The sequence below is a fragment of the Poecilia mexicana genome, unplaced genomic scaffold (assembly GCF_051168715.1).
Source record: "Poecilia mexicana isolate PSO_F unplaced genomic scaffold, ASM5116871v1 scaffold_14, whole genome shotgun sequence".
NCBI lineage: Eukaryota > Metazoa > Chordata > Actinopteri > Cyprinodontiformes > Poeciliidae > Poecilia > Poecilia mexicana.
The window spans coordinates 6,618,412-6,637,500 of record NW_028263383.1 but is presented as its reverse complement, the minus strand read 5'-3'; the positions used below and the strand labels follow the sequence as shown (position 1 = coordinate 6,637,500).

The 19,089-nt window shown below is 39.5% G+C and overlaps 1 protein-coding gene across 1 annotated transcript in view; it reads right to left on the bottom strand.

Annotated features, from left to right (window-relative positions):
* Nucleotides 1-522: 522 nt before the first annotated feature.
* The window catches only part of dchs1b (dachsous cadherin-related 1b), a 97,889-nt gene continuing 79,322 nt past the window's right edge, over nucleotides 523-19,089 (bottom strand). The window contains exons 11-29 of the mRNA XM_014983908.2: nucleotides 18,859-19,016; nucleotides 15,961-16,401; nucleotides 15,367-15,662; nucleotides 15,105-15,220; nucleotides 13,346-13,585; nucleotides 12,159-12,284; nucleotides 11,844-12,053; nucleotides 10,722-10,978; nucleotides 10,425-10,631; nucleotides 9,942-10,338; nucleotides 9,733-9,846; nucleotides 9,408-9,619; nucleotides 9,126-9,277; nucleotides 8,335-8,465; nucleotides 7,946-8,232; nucleotides 6,954-7,095; nucleotides 6,696-6,867; nucleotides 5,634-6,043; nucleotides 523-5,553 (exon numbers count right to left, since the gene is read on the bottom strand). Coding sequence (XP_014839394.2) covers nucleotides 3,509-5,553; nucleotides 5,634-6,043; nucleotides 6,696-6,867; nucleotides 6,954-7,095; nucleotides 7,946-8,232; nucleotides 8,335-8,465; nucleotides 9,126-9,277; nucleotides 9,408-9,619; nucleotides 9,733-9,846; nucleotides 9,942-10,338; nucleotides 10,425-10,631; nucleotides 10,722-10,978; nucleotides 11,844-12,053; nucleotides 12,159-12,284; nucleotides 13,346-13,585; nucleotides 15,105-15,220; nucleotides 15,367-15,662; nucleotides 15,961-16,401; nucleotides 18,859-19,016 — 6,113 coding nt within the window. The 3' untranslated portion in view covers nucleotides 523-3,508. The remainder of the gene's footprint in view (nucleotides 5,554-5,633; nucleotides 6,044-6,695; nucleotides 6,868-6,953; nucleotides 7,096-7,945; nucleotides 8,233-8,334; nucleotides 8,466-9,125; nucleotides 9,278-9,407; nucleotides 9,620-9,732; nucleotides 9,847-9,941; nucleotides 10,339-10,424; nucleotides 10,632-10,721; nucleotides 10,979-11,843; nucleotides 12,054-12,158; nucleotides 12,285-13,345; nucleotides 13,586-15,104; nucleotides 15,221-15,366; nucleotides 15,663-15,960; nucleotides 16,402-18,858; nucleotides 19,017-19,089) is intronic.

The window sequence follows — 19,089 nt, the reverse complement described above, 5'->3', positions numbered from 1 at the left end:
TGTAGTAACTCACAAAAGGGAGAATTTTAGTGGGTTGTCCATTGAACAACTCTTCACTGCAGATACAGTGCAATTCTGTTTTCTATCTACCAGCTGAGATCATACAAATACTAAAATCTTTACCCTTTTTAAAAATAGATAATGCTCATTCAGTCAACTTTAATGTGGTTCCTTTGAAGAGTATTTTTTTACATCTTTACACAAATTCTCCATCCATGAACTCTGACCAATGGGCTCAAATTGCATCTTAGGGCTGCAAGTAATTATTTTAGTCATCAATTAATTTATCAGTGAAAATGATTCATTTCCAAAGAATTTACTTTTTAAATTCTAATATTTTCTTTTATTCAGAAATGTATTTTGTAGGTTCAAAATATGTCTACAACAAATGCACACATTGTTTGACCTAGATATTTACAGCTTATTTTTGACATTTTTTACTTTTAAGTCTGATTAACTTTTGTAACAGTTCTTCTCTAGTAATCTTGGATTATGTTCTACAAAGATGAGGTCTGACTCCAGTTTGTCAAAAGAGATCAGTAGGAATTTATTATTTGCTTTAAATACATGTACAGTTTGTCTCATTGTTATTTCTTTTGGCCATTTGTCCACTGATCAGTCACTGGCATCCATGTTTAAATTGAAGCTTTCCAACACAAATGTACTTGAGCAATAATAAAATTGTCTTATCATGTCAGCCACAGCTTTCTGCTTTGCATGAGAGAACATGCAGTGTTGTGATGAACAAATAAGAGAGGTAGAAAACATGTTTTGGAAACAACGGGACATCCAGAAAATGCAATTTGGTTAGATGGTCTGAATGGAAATGAAGAGTTAAAAACAGCCTTTGATGTGGCTTACAGCAAGAAACACCAACACAAAATGCATTAAACCTGAAAGTAAAACAGACATAAATACTGCACTGTTTGCCAAAATCTTTTACATTCACTGGGGACTCAGGCTTTTGCTTCCCATTTGTTTGGCTCAGGTGCTACATTTCTCCAACTTGATTTTTCCACCAAAGCAGTTCCTGTACTAGGCTGGGAATAGAGCTTGCTTAATATCGGATCTTTCTGTTTTGAATGCCAAAGTGCAATCTTCAGCCCTGAAAAACAGTGCTACTGTATCACCAACTGGGAGTTGAGTCTGGAAGTGGAGTTAAAGTGATGTTATTGAGAACCGTGTTAAATAAATACAAGTAAGTGTAGCATGATCTATGCGAGTCTTGAGAAAAGACCCGCATAGACATAACAAAATTTGTCTTCTAAGCAGATAGAAAAAGCTATTCAGTTGACTGTGGTAATTTTCAACAATATAAAATTTGCTTCATAAATATCATGAACAGGCTTTTACAGATTTTGCTAAAAAAAATGTCTTGAATAAATATTGTTTCTGAGAAGAAGGATTTTCCAGAAATCCTTCTTCTCAAAGACCCTTTCCAGCTCATTCTGAGGGATAATGAGGTATCCCAGGCAGAAAGTTATACACCATTAAACAAGTTCTGGCTAACTCCTCCAATCACGCTGGGAAAATCCAAGAAGAGTTTTCTAGTTGTGAGCAAATCCTCAAACTACTTCAGCTGAGAGTTTTCATTGCAACGGATTAGACACGTTAGATCTCAGTGATGATCGAGTTCTTCACCTTTTTTTTCAGGAGAAACCCAGCCTCTTTACAAAGTAAGGTTATTTCAGCCACCTGGTTTCCTTCAGCGAAGATCAAAACATTCAGAGAACAGTAAGTCAAGAGCTTCACTTTTCTTCATGATATGACCAGAGGCCACAATCTTTCTAAATATCTACTGCTCCATCCTATTGTCACTCATGAATAAGGCTCTTTTGTTGCTCAAAAAGAAAAACTGAAGGGAGAGAACCAAACATACTGGACTAGAAAATTATCATGATGTATCTCATGACAGCTTGAGGTTTGAATTATAAAAACAGCTCTCAGTTTGTGTTTTTATTTTGCTTTTTGTTTTTTTTATGGAAACTTTTAGGAAACAGCTTTCACTCCTGCCCAAATCGAACAAATGAACTGTTTTTGTGGAAAAAAACCTCTTATGTTTAAACTCTTTCAGTTAAAAATCTCAGCTTGTTCATTGTCTTTTCATTAAGCTGAGATGAAAACCTTCATAGCCTAATGGCTGTGAAGACTGTAGTTTAGGAAGCACTTTCTTTCAAAGACACATAGGTGATCAGGAAATTCAGATGTCCCTGAATGACAGTGGGAATGTGCCACTCTGTGCAAGCACACACAACATAATGCTGAATAACTGGAGAAGCTGAGATTTGTACTTAGCTTAAAAAAAAATAACAAAATTGTCAAGTTTTTGTAACGATGTTTGGGAAAATATCTTATTTTGTTTAAAAGCCTGTTTATTTTTTTAAAAAGGTACCATATTTAGAAGGAAAATGTATGCATTTCTGCTTAATCGTGGCAACTCTTAAGAAGAAACAAACAGACTTTTACACACTAAGATTTCTTTACAAAAAACATTGTTATAACAACAGCACAAAAAAGGACAAAACACAAATTTTCTTATTTTGTTATGCTAAGTTTATGTTGATGATCTTCATTCGACTTCTGTTTTGGAGTTGGGCTGATCAATAACTTGACCCCAAAAAGAAATCGGAACGTAACAACAGGTCAGAAACAGATCAAACTGAGCTGTGTTTGGTTTCCTGTTGCCAAATTGTGGCAGAAAGTCTGTATTTTCATATAAATAATTGTACAAAAACATCTTTCACTCTCACACAACTGTCACAAGAGTCTCTAAAAATGTAAGAGATACATACAAATATACATACATGCAAATACACAAAACAATAACCTCTCAATGTAGAATAATAGACCTGAAATCATATATTCATATAAAAATATAAAAATAAAATAAAAACAAGTGTTCTTTGACTTGGAGGGAATCTCCATTTCTGTCCACTATGTGATGCCTTTGCAGGTCCATCACTGTGTCTCTGCTCATGTCCAGAAGCCATTTTAAAAAGCACCCACAACACAAGTTTAATACTGTAGTGTAAAAAAGTTCATTGACACAAAGAGAAGGTCCTTAGCTCTCTGGCCAGCCAGTGAGGTAAACATGAAAAACAGCACATCTATCTATCTACACACTAAGAGATCTCTGACTTTAGGGGCTTGTCAGTGGAAACACCTACCTCCTGACCCTGTTCAGTTCATGGAGATCTATGTCACTTTAAAAGAAAAAAAGAGTTTGGCTGGTTCTTGTCAAACCAGGCATGTTTTCACTTTTGTGTATTCCTGCAACATTGACAAGTGTCTGAATAGCAAACCCAAGTATTAAACTAGGTAAATGTGCAGTGTTTGTTTGTCCAAGAGATGTTTGAAACCAAAATTGATCAGCGCATTTGTGAAACGTTCTTTTCTTATGATGAAATCAGTTATATCAGAAAAGTACATGTTCTTCAAAAGAACATCTAGAGGGATTGCGTGCTTTGTTCATGACATCAGTCTTAAATCCCTCTGTAAATAGTGCCAATCATATTCTCATCTCATGATCAGGACTTTGCTCAAGTGAAGGCTCTCTGGTGCTAATCATTGATGCAGAAGGCCCTTGGTTGACTCCAAACGGAGAAACAGCTGGAGACCGAGCAGCCAAAGGTGACAGGGATGGAGAGAAGCTTGGCGACATTGCTGCTGAGGAAATTGATCCTTCATGACTAATAGGAGACCTACGAAGAGAGGACAAGTGGGGGAATGTCCGTCCAATTACAGGGACTTTAGGGGGCACTGTCATAGCCCCTGGGTGAGCCACTGATGTGATGAGAGGAGGAGGATCGATTCTAGGTTTGGGATCCATTTTGGGCTTGGGTTGAAAGGGTTGGCGAGGGTTCTGATTTTGCTGAGTGGTTTCATCTTTTAGCCGGGCAATCTCAGTGAAGACATTGGCGAGAGGTTGGAACTGAGGACACCAGTTGAGCAGGTAATCCCAGTTATAGCTTCCACGAAGCTCCTCATCACTCGCAACAATAGCAGTGAGCGAACCATCAACTGATGGTTTACCATCCTCAGGGAAGGCATAATCCTTGGGGAGGGAAATATTTAGGCCACGACCTACTCCTAGGTAACCACCTCCTTCATCTCTGTAGACTGGGAGCTGGCCAGAAAGCAAGGTCCCACTCAGACTGCCACCCAGTTTCTTCCCTTTGAACCAAGTGCTTCCCTCCAAAGCTGCAGGTTCACAGGATATGTCCGAAAGTTGGTCGGCATCCTGCTGAATTCCAGAATCTGGCCCTCTGGCTGAGATGTGTTCCTGCATGGACGAGGTGATAGAGGCAACACGAGGGTACTCATTAATCATCCGGATTTCATCATCCTCTGCTGCCTCAGCTGATCCTCTGCCACTGGAGTGAGAGGGGTCCAAAGAGCCTCCTCTAGGGTAGGGACCACCACCAGCTCCTCCCTGATCAGCAACATAGCCTGGCAAAGTCTGGTGGTAAATATTGTCTCCTCCAGGTCCCGAGGTGCATTCATCCAATTTCTTTAAGGCAGTTCCTGATGCAAGATTCCTGTCTTCTGTATCTTGATCTTTTTTCCTTCTGCGTGACTTGACAAGGAAAACTACCACAGCCAAAACTACAAGTAATATGATGACTCCCAGAGACACAGCAATGATAATAATAAGCAGTATGTTTACATCAGCAGCCAAGCCAAAGTTGGTATTAGTGACGTCAATGGAGACCTGGGCTGATGTAGAGCGAGAGGCATCAAGTGGACTGTGAGCTTTTACATCCAGGGTCATAACCCTGGTTTCCCGTTTAGCCCGGCCTGACCCACTGCTGCTGCTGCTGGAACTATCTAACTTAAGAAAAATCACACCAGTAGTTTTGTTTACATCAAAATATGGTGAGATGGAAGTTATAGAGTAGAGAACAACACCATCCACTCCTTCATCTTCATCCTGTGCTTGAACCTGGCCAATGCTCTGGCCTTTCTTGGCTCCCTCTGGCACTTCAAAGGAGAATTCACTGGAAGTGAACAGTGGGTCATACTCGTCTTCACCTGTGACATACACCTGTACAGTTACAGTTGCTGAATGGTTGCCTGAATCCACAGCCAAGGCTTCAAAATTGAAGGAGTTGATCTTTTCATAGTCAAATGTAAATTTACTTCGGATTTCTCCTGAATTCTGGTCCACAACAAAGTTGTCTTTTCCTTTCCCAGACCTCTCCACCATATAGTACTTCAGTTGGCCAAAAACCCCTGTGTCATGGTCTATGGCATGGAGAACAGTCACAGCTGAGTTTGCTGGCTGGTTTTCCCGAATACTGGCTGTTAGGACCTCCACAGGAAAGAATGGATGGTTGTCGTTTACGTCCTTTACTTCAACAATGACTGGAGCTAGTGCAAAATGACCATTGCCATCCGTGGCTTGAATAATCACAATGTGCATAGACTGGTGTTCTCGGTCAAGTGTTTGCTCAAGCTTAATGGCTCCGGTCCACTGGTCAATGGAAAATAGGTTCACCTCATCTCCAGAGCTGATGGTATATTGGACTTCAGCATTGGGAGTCGAGTCTGGGTCTGAAAATCAAAGCAGAAGAAGCAGATTAAAAAGAAGGAACAGTAGCTAAATTAGGTAAGAATATAAAACATTTGCCCACCTGTTGCGGTCAGTCGTATAATCTCAGTCCCAGAGGCCGCTCCCTCGCTGAGTGACACAGTATATTCTGCTCTAGTGAACACTGGAGGGTTGTCATTAACATCAGTGATGGTTATCATTGCAGCAACACTAGAACTCCTTTGGGGGACACCTCGGTCTGACACCACAACAGTGAGGTTATAAAGTGGTTTGATTTCAAAGTCAAGCCTCTCAGCCAATAGCAGCGTTCCGACTGTCTGGAAGCCCCGTCCTTCCAGGAAGCGTACGCTGCTCTCAATCTGAAATGCATTTCCTTCATTTCCGCTGGCAATGGCAAAGTCAAAGCCACAGTTTTCTCGTGACAGGTCACTGTCGAAGGCCTCAAAGGTCAAAACTGTTGACCCTGGGATGGTGTCTTCAGAAACTGTAGCCCTGCATACAGAAAAATGTCACATACAAGAATTAATGCTGAGACTAGGCCAACATGCTCCAAGGTTTACTAGTACTTGAGATCAACCATGGCCTTGAGATCAACCATGGCCTTATCTGCCTTTTACCATAGTATTACTGCATAAACATGAATAAAATATTAAAATAAAAATGTTCTAGGTAATGTTAGGAGCAAGATAAAAGACAACAGACCCAAACCATGCAGAAGAGCAGAAATTTGCTATTAGGACAAGTTGGTCTTCTTGAACACTCTTGCAATGCCACAGGCTGATTGCCTTCATGCAATGCAGCATTTATGTATTAATTAATGCAAAATCAAACCCAACCAAGTACTGACTTACTTTACAGTATGTGGGTATATTTTTCAATAAACTAACTTTTCTCTTTTAAATATTTTCTTAGTCTTATGTAATATATTTTTTCTGAGAAGATGGATTTTTCCTAAATCTAAGCAAAAAAATAAAAAATAAAATAAAAACAATTCTAGAAATGAATACTTAGATATATTTTTCTGTTATTATGGAATCTATATAATATAACATAGCTATAATAGCTTTTTCTATGTGCTAATAAATTAACTTTGCAATGATATTCTGATTTATTCAGATGCACCTGTAAATAAATGGTGACTAACCTGTACTCTGACTGGTGAAACACAGGAGAATTGTCATTGACATCAGATATTTGAACTTGGACTGTAGTGAGAGTGGAGAGTGGAGGTGAGCCTCCATCACGAGCTTCAATGACGATGTTTACTGCTGGGCGTTCAGGGTCAAACTCGGCTCGGTGGTTGATAAACAAGGTTCCTGGACAGAAAAGGCAATCTAGTCAGTGCAAAAAATGCGGTGAGGATCAACTAATATAGAAAACTGAAGAGCTTAGATAATCTTACCATTGCTGGGGTTAATATAATAACCCTCCTGAGTGGACGACATCACTCTGTAGGTGATCTTTCCATTTTCTCCAGAGTCCTTGTCAGTTGCTGTTACTGTGATAACTGCACTTCCAGGTGGTGTGTGCTCAGGCAGGGTAATCTGGAGAACAATATTTGGTTTAAGAATTGATTGATTGATTAATTAATTAATGGTAAACAAATAATTGGAAAATGTAGTGAATTTATGTAGCATCTTTCCAGTCATACTGACCACTCAAATTCAAACTTAAATTGTATTTATCAATTGACAACCCTAGCTTTTTGTTGCATAGAAATATTTTTTAAAAATGGACTTTTCAAATAACAACTCAAAACATATGCCAGTTTTCCCTTTACTAACAGAAAAAAAGTGAACATGTTAAAACGTTTTTTTTTTTGGGAGAGGGGGGGATAATGTGATTTGTTGTCTTTTTGAGAATAAGTGTGAATCAAACAGTTACACCACAGGGCAAAAAAGGGAAACCAGATACATAAATACTGTGATAAATCCTCTAAGTCCAAGTCAAGAGGGCAACAGGCAGTAGCCCCACAGATGAGAAAAAGTGCATATCATAGCACAGTGACTGTTTTTCCTCAGAGTGTGCTAATGTTGAGGTAATTTCCTGACACAGTTTATATAGGCTCATCTCTACAACTTTTCACCAGTTAAAATTAGGCAGTTAACTTTTATCGCCCACAGTGTGTGCACACAGGGAATGTGCCTGCATGTTTTTACAACAGTTTTAAAACTGTATGCTGCAGCGACAATTTCTGGTGTAAAATTTATTATGGTGTCAAGTCTTTAGAGGTGTGAAGAGGTCAAAAATGTAAAAGAAAAATATGACTGTGTGCATTTCCTCATGCAGATGTAATTTATAGTGTGCATTAAAAACAATGATTTCAATGAGTTTACATTCATACAAAAGTAAAAAAAAAAAAAAAAAAAAGAAAAGGAAATGTTATTTCCCTACCTGATAGAGATCCTGGGTGAATGTTGGTGCATTGTCGTTAATATCCTCCACCACAATTGTAATGTTTGCCTCAGTTTGGTGCTGGCTGTCTGTAGCTCTGACGGTTAGGGTGTACCATGTTTTCTCTTCAAAGTCCAGCGGGCCAGTCAGTGATACACCCCCACTGTAACGGTGAATCCCAAATTTGCCTAAAGCTGTTGGGTCAAGCTGCAAGGAGTAGGACAGGGCAGGACTGGAGTCAACGTCGTTGCCCGTCACAAGAGTAATCTCTGTGCCGATTAATGTATCTGACAAGAAAGAGTATTAAGGAAATGAGACATAAATGTTTGTTGTGCTTAACAGATCATGATGACCAAGAAACAGATTGCTTAAAAATTAAAAATACTCACTTTCTGGGATGCGAACCTCCTGAGGTAAGGGGATAGTAGGACTGTTGTCATTCTGATCAACAATTATCACTGTCAGTGTGGCTAAACCGGACAATCTTGGACTTCCTCTGTCTGTTGCAGTAACTACTAGCCTGTGAGTTGAGAAAATATATATATTTTTTTACAAAGATATTTTGGATATCAAAATATATAATGGAAAGAGAACATGAATATGTACATGTAAAGCACCCAATCAAATAATTATGTTAGGCTATTGCTAAAATATATTTCCCTGAAGACATTTCTTCATTTCATAATAACAAATCATTTCTTACAAGTAGCCGAGCCACTAAAAATTCAAATGGAAATATAATGAAAGCTTCGCTTTGCTTTTAAAGGCTTGTCTCAAAACTTCTAGCAAGTACTCCATAACGTTCTGTTTCATGAAGGGCTACGTATATATTCATATTGAAACAAATTTCTTTCAGTCATTTCTTAAAATGAGAAAGACAACAAAACGTGCAGTTAAAGGATTTTATATATTTGTTCATCTTTACTAGTCCGGAAATAGCGACAAACTAGCAAATCACCTAAGCCCACCGAAGTCTAAAAACTTGGAGGGTGAAAAACAAGAAGAGGAACAATAAAAGATCCATGTACTTACAAGGAGTCTTTTGTGATATTGCAAACACTTATAATGTTTTTTTGAATTAATATTCAATCTATTGTGCAGCACTAATATGTATTCAGCAAAGATGTATGTTAATTTTTTTTTTTGTGCTTGTTTATCAGGACTAATGATTTATCCTCACTTGGTTTTTGTAAAGATCTCCCGGTCCATGATGGCAGCTGTCGTGATGCTTCCTGTCATCGGGTCGATCTTAAACAAGCCGCTCATGCTTGATGACTTGATGGAGTAGGTCACCTGACCATTTTGCCCTTGATCCACATCCTCGGCCACCACCTGGGAAAAGAATCGAGGAGGAAATAAAAAAAAAAAAAACATTTTCATTTTACCTCTAGAACTGTCAGTGTGTCTAATTCTGATAGTAAGACTTAGTAATGTAAAGTTAACTTTCATGATCTTTAAACACCTGTATAATTGGCATTTCATATCCTTGTGCCTCTTTCATGTAGGCGACATAATTCTGCAACTGGAAGCGAGGAAGGTTGTCATTGACATCCTGAAGCACCAAATTAATAGCCATGAATGATGTGGAGGACACAGTTTCAGCTTTCACGACAAGACGGAGTCGGGGACTGTCCTCAAAATCTAGTCCCTGGGAGCTCTGCACCCAGATTTCACCTATAGGACAGATGGTAAAAGGAAAATGTCTGTTAACAAGATTGATGGGGAAGATTCTCAAACTGGGACAGCTTTATACACCAATAGGTTTCAAGCAAGCTGGATAATCTCACCTGTTGAGGAGCTGATACTGAAAGCCTGCTTTTTGTTCCCACTAAAGAGACTATAGCTGATCCCCATACGTGTGCCATCAGGATACTGAGCCTGAGTCTGAGCCACTGCTGTGCCTAGAATTGTGAATCAGAGACAATATTACTTACTGGTGAGATCAGAGAAACTGACAAACAATGCAAGTCCCTGATTCCAAACAATGCTCCCCAACCTTTTGCAGCGTTTTCCTGTATGCTGACATCTCGAGCATTCCTTGAGAATCGAATACCATTGTACTCCACTTCCTTCACAAAAATTACCACCACTCCTTGTGCGGACTGTGCTGGGCTCCCTTGGTCCATGGCCTCCACTATCAAGGTCCTTTGAGCCTGAGTAAGGTCTGTTAGCGGTTCAGTGGCTTGGATCTCCCCAGTCAGCGAATTGATGCTGAAGCCCTTCACAGATGTGGCAAAGCGATAAAACACAGAACCGTTGGCACCAAAGTCCTTATCCTCAGCCTTCATAGTGGCTAAAACACGCTGGGAACGCCTGTTGGAAACTTCGATGATCAACGGGTCTTGTACGAAGAAGGGAGCATTGTCATTGACATCAAGAATGGTGACCGTCACCTGTTGGGTAAATGTCCCATAAGTTAAAAGGATAAAATCACTGTGTGAGTGTAGCAACTGGTCGCCATCAGCACCAATGTTTTTACCTGAGCAGAAGAGTTCCTGGGCACAGCAGGAGAAAGGTCTACAGCAAACACCTGGAAGCTGTATGACGCCAATTTTTCCCGATCCAAAGGTGCTGACGTGGTGATACGACCAGTCTCTTCATCGACTGTGAACGCTCCGTGTGCCTCCTGACTAAGAAAATACAGGATCTTCCCATTAAGATCATCATCAGCATCTGTTGCTGACACCTGGAAAAGAAGGAGAAATTATTCAGCAATATGTTAATAAACTTGAGTGCTCATTTGACGCTCTGATTATCTTTTAAACATCTGTCATACCTGCAGAACTTGAAAACCCTCTGCAGCATCCTCAGAGACCTCCGTGTTATAGCTGTTTCTTTTAAAAACCGGGCTGTTGTCATTGACATCTAACACTTTCACTCTAACTGTGGCAGTAGCACTGAGAGGAGGACTCCCTCGGTCCTTGGCCACCACCTCCAAGTTATATTCCGCAATTGTCTCCCTGTCAAGTCTGCGTGAGGTGGAGAGAGCTCCCGTGCTATGGTGGAGTTGGAAGGCTCCGTCAAAGTCTCCCGCTACAATGATGACAGAGAAAGACATCAGCAAAGTCTTGTGTTTCATGGAACCTTGAAGTAACCCAAGCAAGTTTGTGGTCACAATGAAGGTCTCTTGAATATGCAGGGAGCATAGTAATTACAAAAGCCAGATGAAATGGAATTATGTGCATCTCAGTCATCAGATATCACCATATCTCTGATGATATGGATGCAAAGGGATTGTTTATTTTGCTTCCAAAATAAACAATCAAAATTTAATAAGGATAGTTAATTTGGAAGTACCATGTACACATGAATTAAAATTAAAATGACATAAGACACAACTGGGCATATTAATATATAAACAATTGTTCAAGCTCCAGCTACAGTTTTATAGTGGTATAAAATAACTGAATTATGTTGTTACTGATTATACTGTTAACATAATCTTCAACTTAGGTTTCTGTATAATCCATTCTGGGCAGATATAATTGTTTTTCAAATGCCATTTAATACTGTAATATCAAAACTGGATGTTGTACGCACACTGGCCACTAGATGACAAAAAGTACTTCCAAAATGTTCTTTTGTATTGAATAGAATATGCATCAACAGGCATTTAAGTTGCGTTAGTACTGGAAGAAAGTGAGGCAATTTCATGACAGTAGTCAAAATGGAGCTGATTATATAGATATATCTTTTTTTTTTTAATTGCCTGGTCCTTTCAAGCCTTGGAAAAACCTCAAAATAAAAAGCATTGTTTGTCAAATCTTTGATATCAAACTGGACACATTCTGAATCACCATTATGCATGATCTGATGAAACATACAGAAATGTACCCAATCACAAAAATGAATCATTTAAATCACTGTCTAAGATTAGAAACAAAATGCTATCTCTCACCTGCAATTCTGTACTCCAGTTCTCCACCGGGACCAGAGTCTGGATCTGTGGCCTTGATAAAGCAAAGCTCTACGGGATCCTGGTTTTCTGGCACCTCGAGTTCATACAACGACTTTGCAAATATAGGAATGTTGTCGTTCACATCCTGGACCTCCACACGGACGACAGCTTTGGCAAAATTTGCAGGCAGTCCTCCATCTCTGGCATACACTGATGAGAAATTGTCAGCTGACAGTTTATGCCGATACACAAAACAGGGAGCTTTTCTACATAATAGAGCATATTCAGTTGTGTAAAATAACACGTTTTGATTACCAGTGAGTGTGTAATGATCCTGAACCTCTGTGTCAAGTTCCTTTGTGGTGGTGATGACTCCTGTCAAAGGATTTATGACAAAACCGTCTTCTGTAACACCTCCATATGTTATATGACCATTGGAACCTGTTATAAAAAAACAAAACAAATTAAATATTTATGAAAACATGAAACATTAGTAAACAAACAGTATGAAAATCAAAGAATACAGGTGAGGTGTATAGTTTGAACCTTTAATTCGACAATATAACTGGTACAGCTTCATTCTGATCAGGGAAGCTGATTAGAGTTGTTGGGTTGGATGGAGCCGAATACAGAGAAATCCTAGAATAAAACCTGCTAGAGGCTGTAAAAGACTTCCTTTCAACTGGAGCATCGTCTTGGGAATGAAGAGCAGAAACTGTGTAGAACCCAAGGAGTCATACTTTGCCTTGAGTGAGCTGACATTTCATGTCTGCTTTCTGCAAACTCCATCAAGATCTGTGGAGGTGCCCTATTTGCATCTACTTGAACCGCAAGCTTGCTGTCGTGGTGTGTTAAAGAATCCATAGTTTGATTGGTGTGGCATTATGTATTCCACTGGTGGGTTAAGAATAAAGATGTAAAATTATCTTGCGGGCAGGACACAATTCTATTGTAAGCTGGACATGCCATGTGGAAAGTGAGCTTGACATATCTGGTTTAGAGCAAACCATGTTCTGTTTTAGAACGGTTCAGTCAAAGTCCACACATAAATCTAGTTGAGAATCCTTGGCAAGACTTGAGAAATGCTGCTCACTGACACTCTCCATCCAGTCTGACTGTGCTTGATTTATTATGTTAGGTAGAATTTTTTATGTGTGTATATATATATATATATATATATATATATATATATAAAGAAAAGTTTCTAGATATGCAAGGTACACATATAGCATAAAGAAGTTCAGCCGTTAAATTTCAGCAGTTGTCTCTAACTATTTACTCAGTGGGGGCTGGATACAAAAACATTTCACCAAAACACAAAAGATGGGATGCAAATACTTTTTCAGGGCCTATAAGCTCCTGTAACTGCAACATTTGAGTAACTCAACACTTTTCTCAGTATTTATGAATATCCAAACTATCTTTGGTACAGTCGCCTATCTCCAGCCCGTTAAAAAAAGTCAACCGGCTTTATTTTTATCGTAGGCTCTCTTTCAGCAAACCTTGGTCTCGGTCTGTGGCCGTTATAGTATATACAGTGGTTCCTGGTCCTCGATTTTCCATTATTTGGGCCTCGAACTCAGCCTGATGAAACACCGGCGCTTCGTCGTTCACATCAATAACCTGCACACACAACACCTGGGAGGTGGAGAGCTGCGGTACCCCATGATCCTCTGCTACGACAGTTAGATTAAAGACCTCCTGCTCTTCCCGGTCCAGGGCTTTAAGGATCGAGAGGGAGCCTGCAACAGAAATAATGTGTATAATAGTTTATTAGAACTCTTTAAAAAGTATTACTTTACCTTAAAGTTTTATAACCTTAACAGATTTTCCACTGAAATTGCTATTTAATTTATACACTTTTAAGTTGCTTTCAAATCTCATCTTTAAATCTGCAAGGCACCAGCTAGTGTGCGAATGTGTGTAACTTATGTGAATCACTTTAATTCACATAGATCAGTGAATTACAACCTGAGTGCTCAGAGTCTGGGCTCAGTTACTTTCCTCGCTTTTCTGTCTCCATCCGTCAGCCCTACTGCAATCCCACCAACTAAAAGAAGGGTCAGCCAAAGTGAGAGGAAGTATGAAATACATGTTTGCGTTTGTGTGTTTGTACTTTACACAGAATTGTGCAAAGTTTAGCTTCAGTGCCTGAGAGACGTGTAATTTATAAATGCCACAGCAAGCCAAGGATACACTGTGTGCTGACGTCTTTGTGGGGGTTGAGACTCTAATGTCCCTGGAGGATTTTTGTCTGTGTCATTTAAAGGCAGAAGCAGGAAAACCATGTACTTCTATAGGTCATCATGACCCTTGTTTTTTCGCGCTCTTTCCATATCACTTATTCAATAGCAATTTGTAGGAAAGACCACCAAATAATCCAGACTGAAATTTTTGTTTGCAGCTGTTAAGTATTGCCTTAATAATCTGACTTTCATGTAACAAAAAATATTTTCTACAAATATAAATTTTTAAGTAGTGTTATGTGGGCAACCAACTCAGAAGAAACCTTTCCGAACACTTCATAAAATCAACAAGAAAACTTAAGTAACAGATTGCAGAGCAAACTTGGCCATTTCTAAGCAATAAGCAGTCTAATGATACCTTCTACATAAGCCATTAAGTTTGGCAAGGCTCTTCACAATGTGTGCTAATCTGCTATTACATCTCAAAATAACTCCAGACTTAGCGCCACACAACCCAGAAGTGAAATCAACCCAACAGATACTCAAAAGTAATGACATCAAGACTTTCTTCCATCTGGAAGTTGCATTAAGTGTCTATTTTATGGTTCTTAATCCCAGTCAGAGCTGCATGTGCCACCAATTCCCAGCCTCAGAGATGAACTGTCAAAGCCTGAACATATAATTCCAATTCAGCATTCCAATTGCCAAAATAAAGATTATGTTCCATGAACCAATCTGTTAAGAAACATTAGGAAACTGCTAAAAATGCAAAACATTTCTTCAAAGGACTGAGTGATCTCCTAGTACATTAAGTTATGAGAGTTACTTAAGAAGTTCAGATGAAGGATATTAAGTATTTTTTATTACCCAAATTTTGCTCATCCATATCCATGATAAATCCATTGTTCACAAACCAGAGAGGAAAGAAGTCCTGCTATTTGGCTGGTGAGGAAAATGAATCTGAACTTTTCTTCTTCTGTTCATTGATAATCTATAAATTCCCTCTGAATACAATTTTTGTCTCTGGAACATTGTCTTGTTTTTGTTTGAAGTTTCATACTTGAAATAAGTTTACCTGTGTTAGGATTGAGAGTGAAACGACCGGCACTGTTGCCTGCTTGGATTCTGTAGGATACTCTGCCATTTTCTCCTTCGTCTTTATCGCGCGCCACCACATACAAAATCACAAACCTGTTGGTGAAGATGAAAGCAAAATTAAAACCACAACAAAAACAGAGGAGTAACTTTAATGTTTTAGAAATTAATCTTATCTTTTGCAATGCTAACTTGAACGAAAAGTGTTAAAAAGTGCTTGAAGCCACTGAAAATAAACTCACCCCACAGGTTGATCCTCCATGACACTCACTGCAGATGGAGAGCTAAATGTCGGAGCGTTGTCGTTTTCATCCGTCACAAACAGCCGTGCGGTGACCGAGCCCCAGCGCCGCTGAGAGGGATTCACTGCCTGGTCCGTGGCTCGCACCACAAGATAGAGGGACGGGGTAGTCTCACGGTCTAACGTCTTCCCCAAGGAAAGGACGCCAGTAACAGGGTCAAGAACCAGGAGGTCAGATGTGTCAGGCCAGTAATGCTCAATGGAATAATGTAGCTCACTGTTGGGCCCACTACCATCCTATACAACACAAAAGGTTAAGATTGGATGAAGTAGTCTTTTATAAATAATAGTAGGACTTTCATAGTAAGTGAACAACCATTTTCTTTTCAAAACATTTCAGTGCTAAAATGAGATAGCTACACTAAAGGTTGATATAGTTCAAAGAAAAACATTAAAAAAGTCAGAGGGACGACTGATAACTCCTGTTACAGATGACTATAAAGTTCACTCAATGGAATCAACATACAAAGTGAGCACGTTATTTTGTGCTGCCCAAATCTACAGTCACTGGTCAACAATTCAACAATTGTCTTACCCTATCCACAGCCTGGAATGTGTACACAGAAGCCCCTGGATCTGTGTTTTCTGGGATCACAATTGTCACTGGGTCTTCTGAAAACTCCGGAGCGTGGTCGTTGCTGTCCTGAACGTTGATGTCGAGCTTGACTAGATGGCTGCTTGGAAACGCCCGAGAGAAATCAGACACCTCAATGTGCAGAGTGTATCTTGACCCCTTCTCGTAGTCCAGCTCGCGCACCAGGTAAACATCGCCCTCCAGGCGGTCCACCATGAAAGTCCCATCCCGGTCGGTCCCTCCCACCACCAGGTAGGTAACCTGGCCTTCCTGCACAGTAGAATCCTGATGGTCAGGTGACCGTAGGGAGCCGATAATGGAGCCAGGAGCAGTGCCTTCGACAGTGTTCAGGGTCATAGAAAGGACATTGGGCGTTGGGGGTGACCTGGAGTTGCTGAGGACCTGAAATGAAAACAAATAAAGTGAAACAACTCAAGTTTTTCTAGTATTTGCTGTCAATTGAGTTACATAATAATGATGATTCAGATAGCAATCGCATTGAACTATTTCCCCCAATCAACAGAGAGGTTGAGCCAAAGCACACTGAAACAAACTTCAGAACATTTCAATGTATCATTTAAATGAAGCATGGGAGAAAATCATCAAGGCAAAGTCTGTTGAATGTAACAAGACTGGAATTCTTTTAAATTTCAGGAGACAGTGCAGCTGTAAGGCACATACATCCCTAAACTTGAACTTGAGATGTATTGGTGCCTGCTTATTTTTTTGTTTTTGTTATAATTTTAAAACCCTCATGGGCATTCTCACTGCACATGGAGGGAAAATGTGCAGTATTTCAGAATAAATATCCTACTGCAGCAATTTGATTTCATCTGGGGAGTAAAAGGTCTGTAAACTAATTCACTAGGATCAAAGGTTTGATAGGAAACTTGTAAATACTTCAATTCAAATAAAGCAAAGCAACAGCCAACTTCCACATACCTCAGTCTGCTCGAAAAAGAACAACTGTGCACCAAATAGGCCAGGACACACTGATAAGATTCTTGATTGTCCATGTTACTGGGCTGTTTTTCAATCATATACACTTTTCTAGTAACAGATACATATTTGTTTATCTAACAGCTCCGACGTGTCACAGGGCAACGTGTGTGTGGGCCCATTATTAACTTTGTTCAGTCTAGATGGGTATTTAATGGGCCTGGGTTAAAATCACCATCTTGCATGGAAGCCATTAAGGTTGGCAAAAAGATTTTTCAAAAAAAAAAAAAAAAAAAAAAATCTAGTTGAGCAGTAAGGCTACACAACATTAAGAAAACTGGATTGTACTGGTGAATGTTGAGATATCAGAGTGATTTGGATTTTTACACTTCACATCGATGTTCATATAAGAGATAATAATGGGATATTTGTAATTTCCTGACTGATTGCGTTATGTGACCTGCTATCCCCAGAAGTGTGTTGGTGCGGAGGATTGTTACACAACAAGCAGCTCAAATTCCAGTCATTAAAGTTTAGAATGTTCAGATCAAAATGTTAAGTCTATGAAGAGAGAGAACCACTATTTATACTACATATCTATGCTGCTTGCTTTGTCTGTATACAATATTATCTTGAAACACACAAAAATATGTTATGAACCAAATAAAAAAAAACAAAAAAACAAGCCATATTAAAACAAAGAGTACACACGCTAAGGCTACACTGGTCCACATGGAAACATGTTGACTGGAGTTAAATGTGAGTAAATAAAAGATTCAACTCAATTTGTTGAATGAGATAAATGTTTAGAAATTCTGTTGAGACAAAATATCTGTTGCTTTCAAGAAAAAACAGCTGCTGGAGCATCCAGAACATTAATGATGATGTTATTTGGAATACAATCACAAAATGAATTTACACAAAATGATACTGAGCTGTTATTTTACAGCTGAAATCTGAAATCTGAAGCACATCCATAATATTGATTTTAACAAAGAAATGTACAGGGAAGTTGTCTCAGCAGATGTCTGTTCCCAAATGATTTAGATCAGGACAAAAAGTCCACACCATTATTTACCGACCTACACTGCTTTTTCTGTTCAAGACATCCAATATTTGTGCGACACTAATTGTAGTGTACAACAATTTGAACATGTTTGATTTTATCCACTACGTCGTAAAATGTTATCTCAAAATCAATACACCGGACATCCAAAACAAGTGTTTCACGATGTCCGTGTGCATGCATGTGTTGCTCCCTGCTACTGTATAGTGGTGCACATTCCCTTTTTGTTTGTATGATTCACTGCAGCTGGCTCTCATCAAATCTCATCTGGGAACGTTTGATTCCAAGGTGCCTGTTTCCCCTCTGTCTAATCACACTGTCACACAAGCAGCGCACGAGTGAAATCTGAGGCAAGCACTCCTGCTGCAATTAGCATCCTTTTCCTTTATGAAATCACATCAGGCAGAAAAACAAAGAGCTAAAAGCTCTACGGTGAAAGCAAGCCGCCGCCATCCTCTCCTTGAAGACATTTTTCTCCTGCAGCCGAATTCCTAATATTGTATGTTGATATGCAGGATTGACCTTCACTGCTGAGAATTCCGAAAATTAGTCCAGGCCAGCACACTCCCAGAGCGCAACATCACCCTCTCACCCTGGACTTTTGTTACCTCCATGACCTCCGAATCAGGAAACGCACACTAGATTTGATACATGCTTTTATTTACATAGGCATGGGTTCAGCTTCACTGAACCAACTGAATGTGTCGTTCTCATAAAACTCAATAGCAAGGAAAGCAAAAAGAGTGAGCTAAACTGTTACCCGTTGTGCTCTGCAAAAAGGGCTTCAGCTCCCCCCTTGATTTCGACTAATTTGGACAGAAAACAAAAATGTATATACTGTATATACTGTATACCTGTATACGGATTTGGCAGGTTGAGCTGAGGCCTGGACTGCCGTGGTCAGCAGCGGTCACGGTAAATCCGTACTCGGCTCTGTCCGCCCATCGCAGAGGGGAAGCAGTTCTCAGCTCACCACTGGTGGGGTTCAAGGAGAAACGCTCCGCTCTGGGTCCTTAGGAATGTGAAACAGATAAAACAGTAATAAATGAAAGTCATCACTGTTCAGTTACAGAACTGCAGTGGGC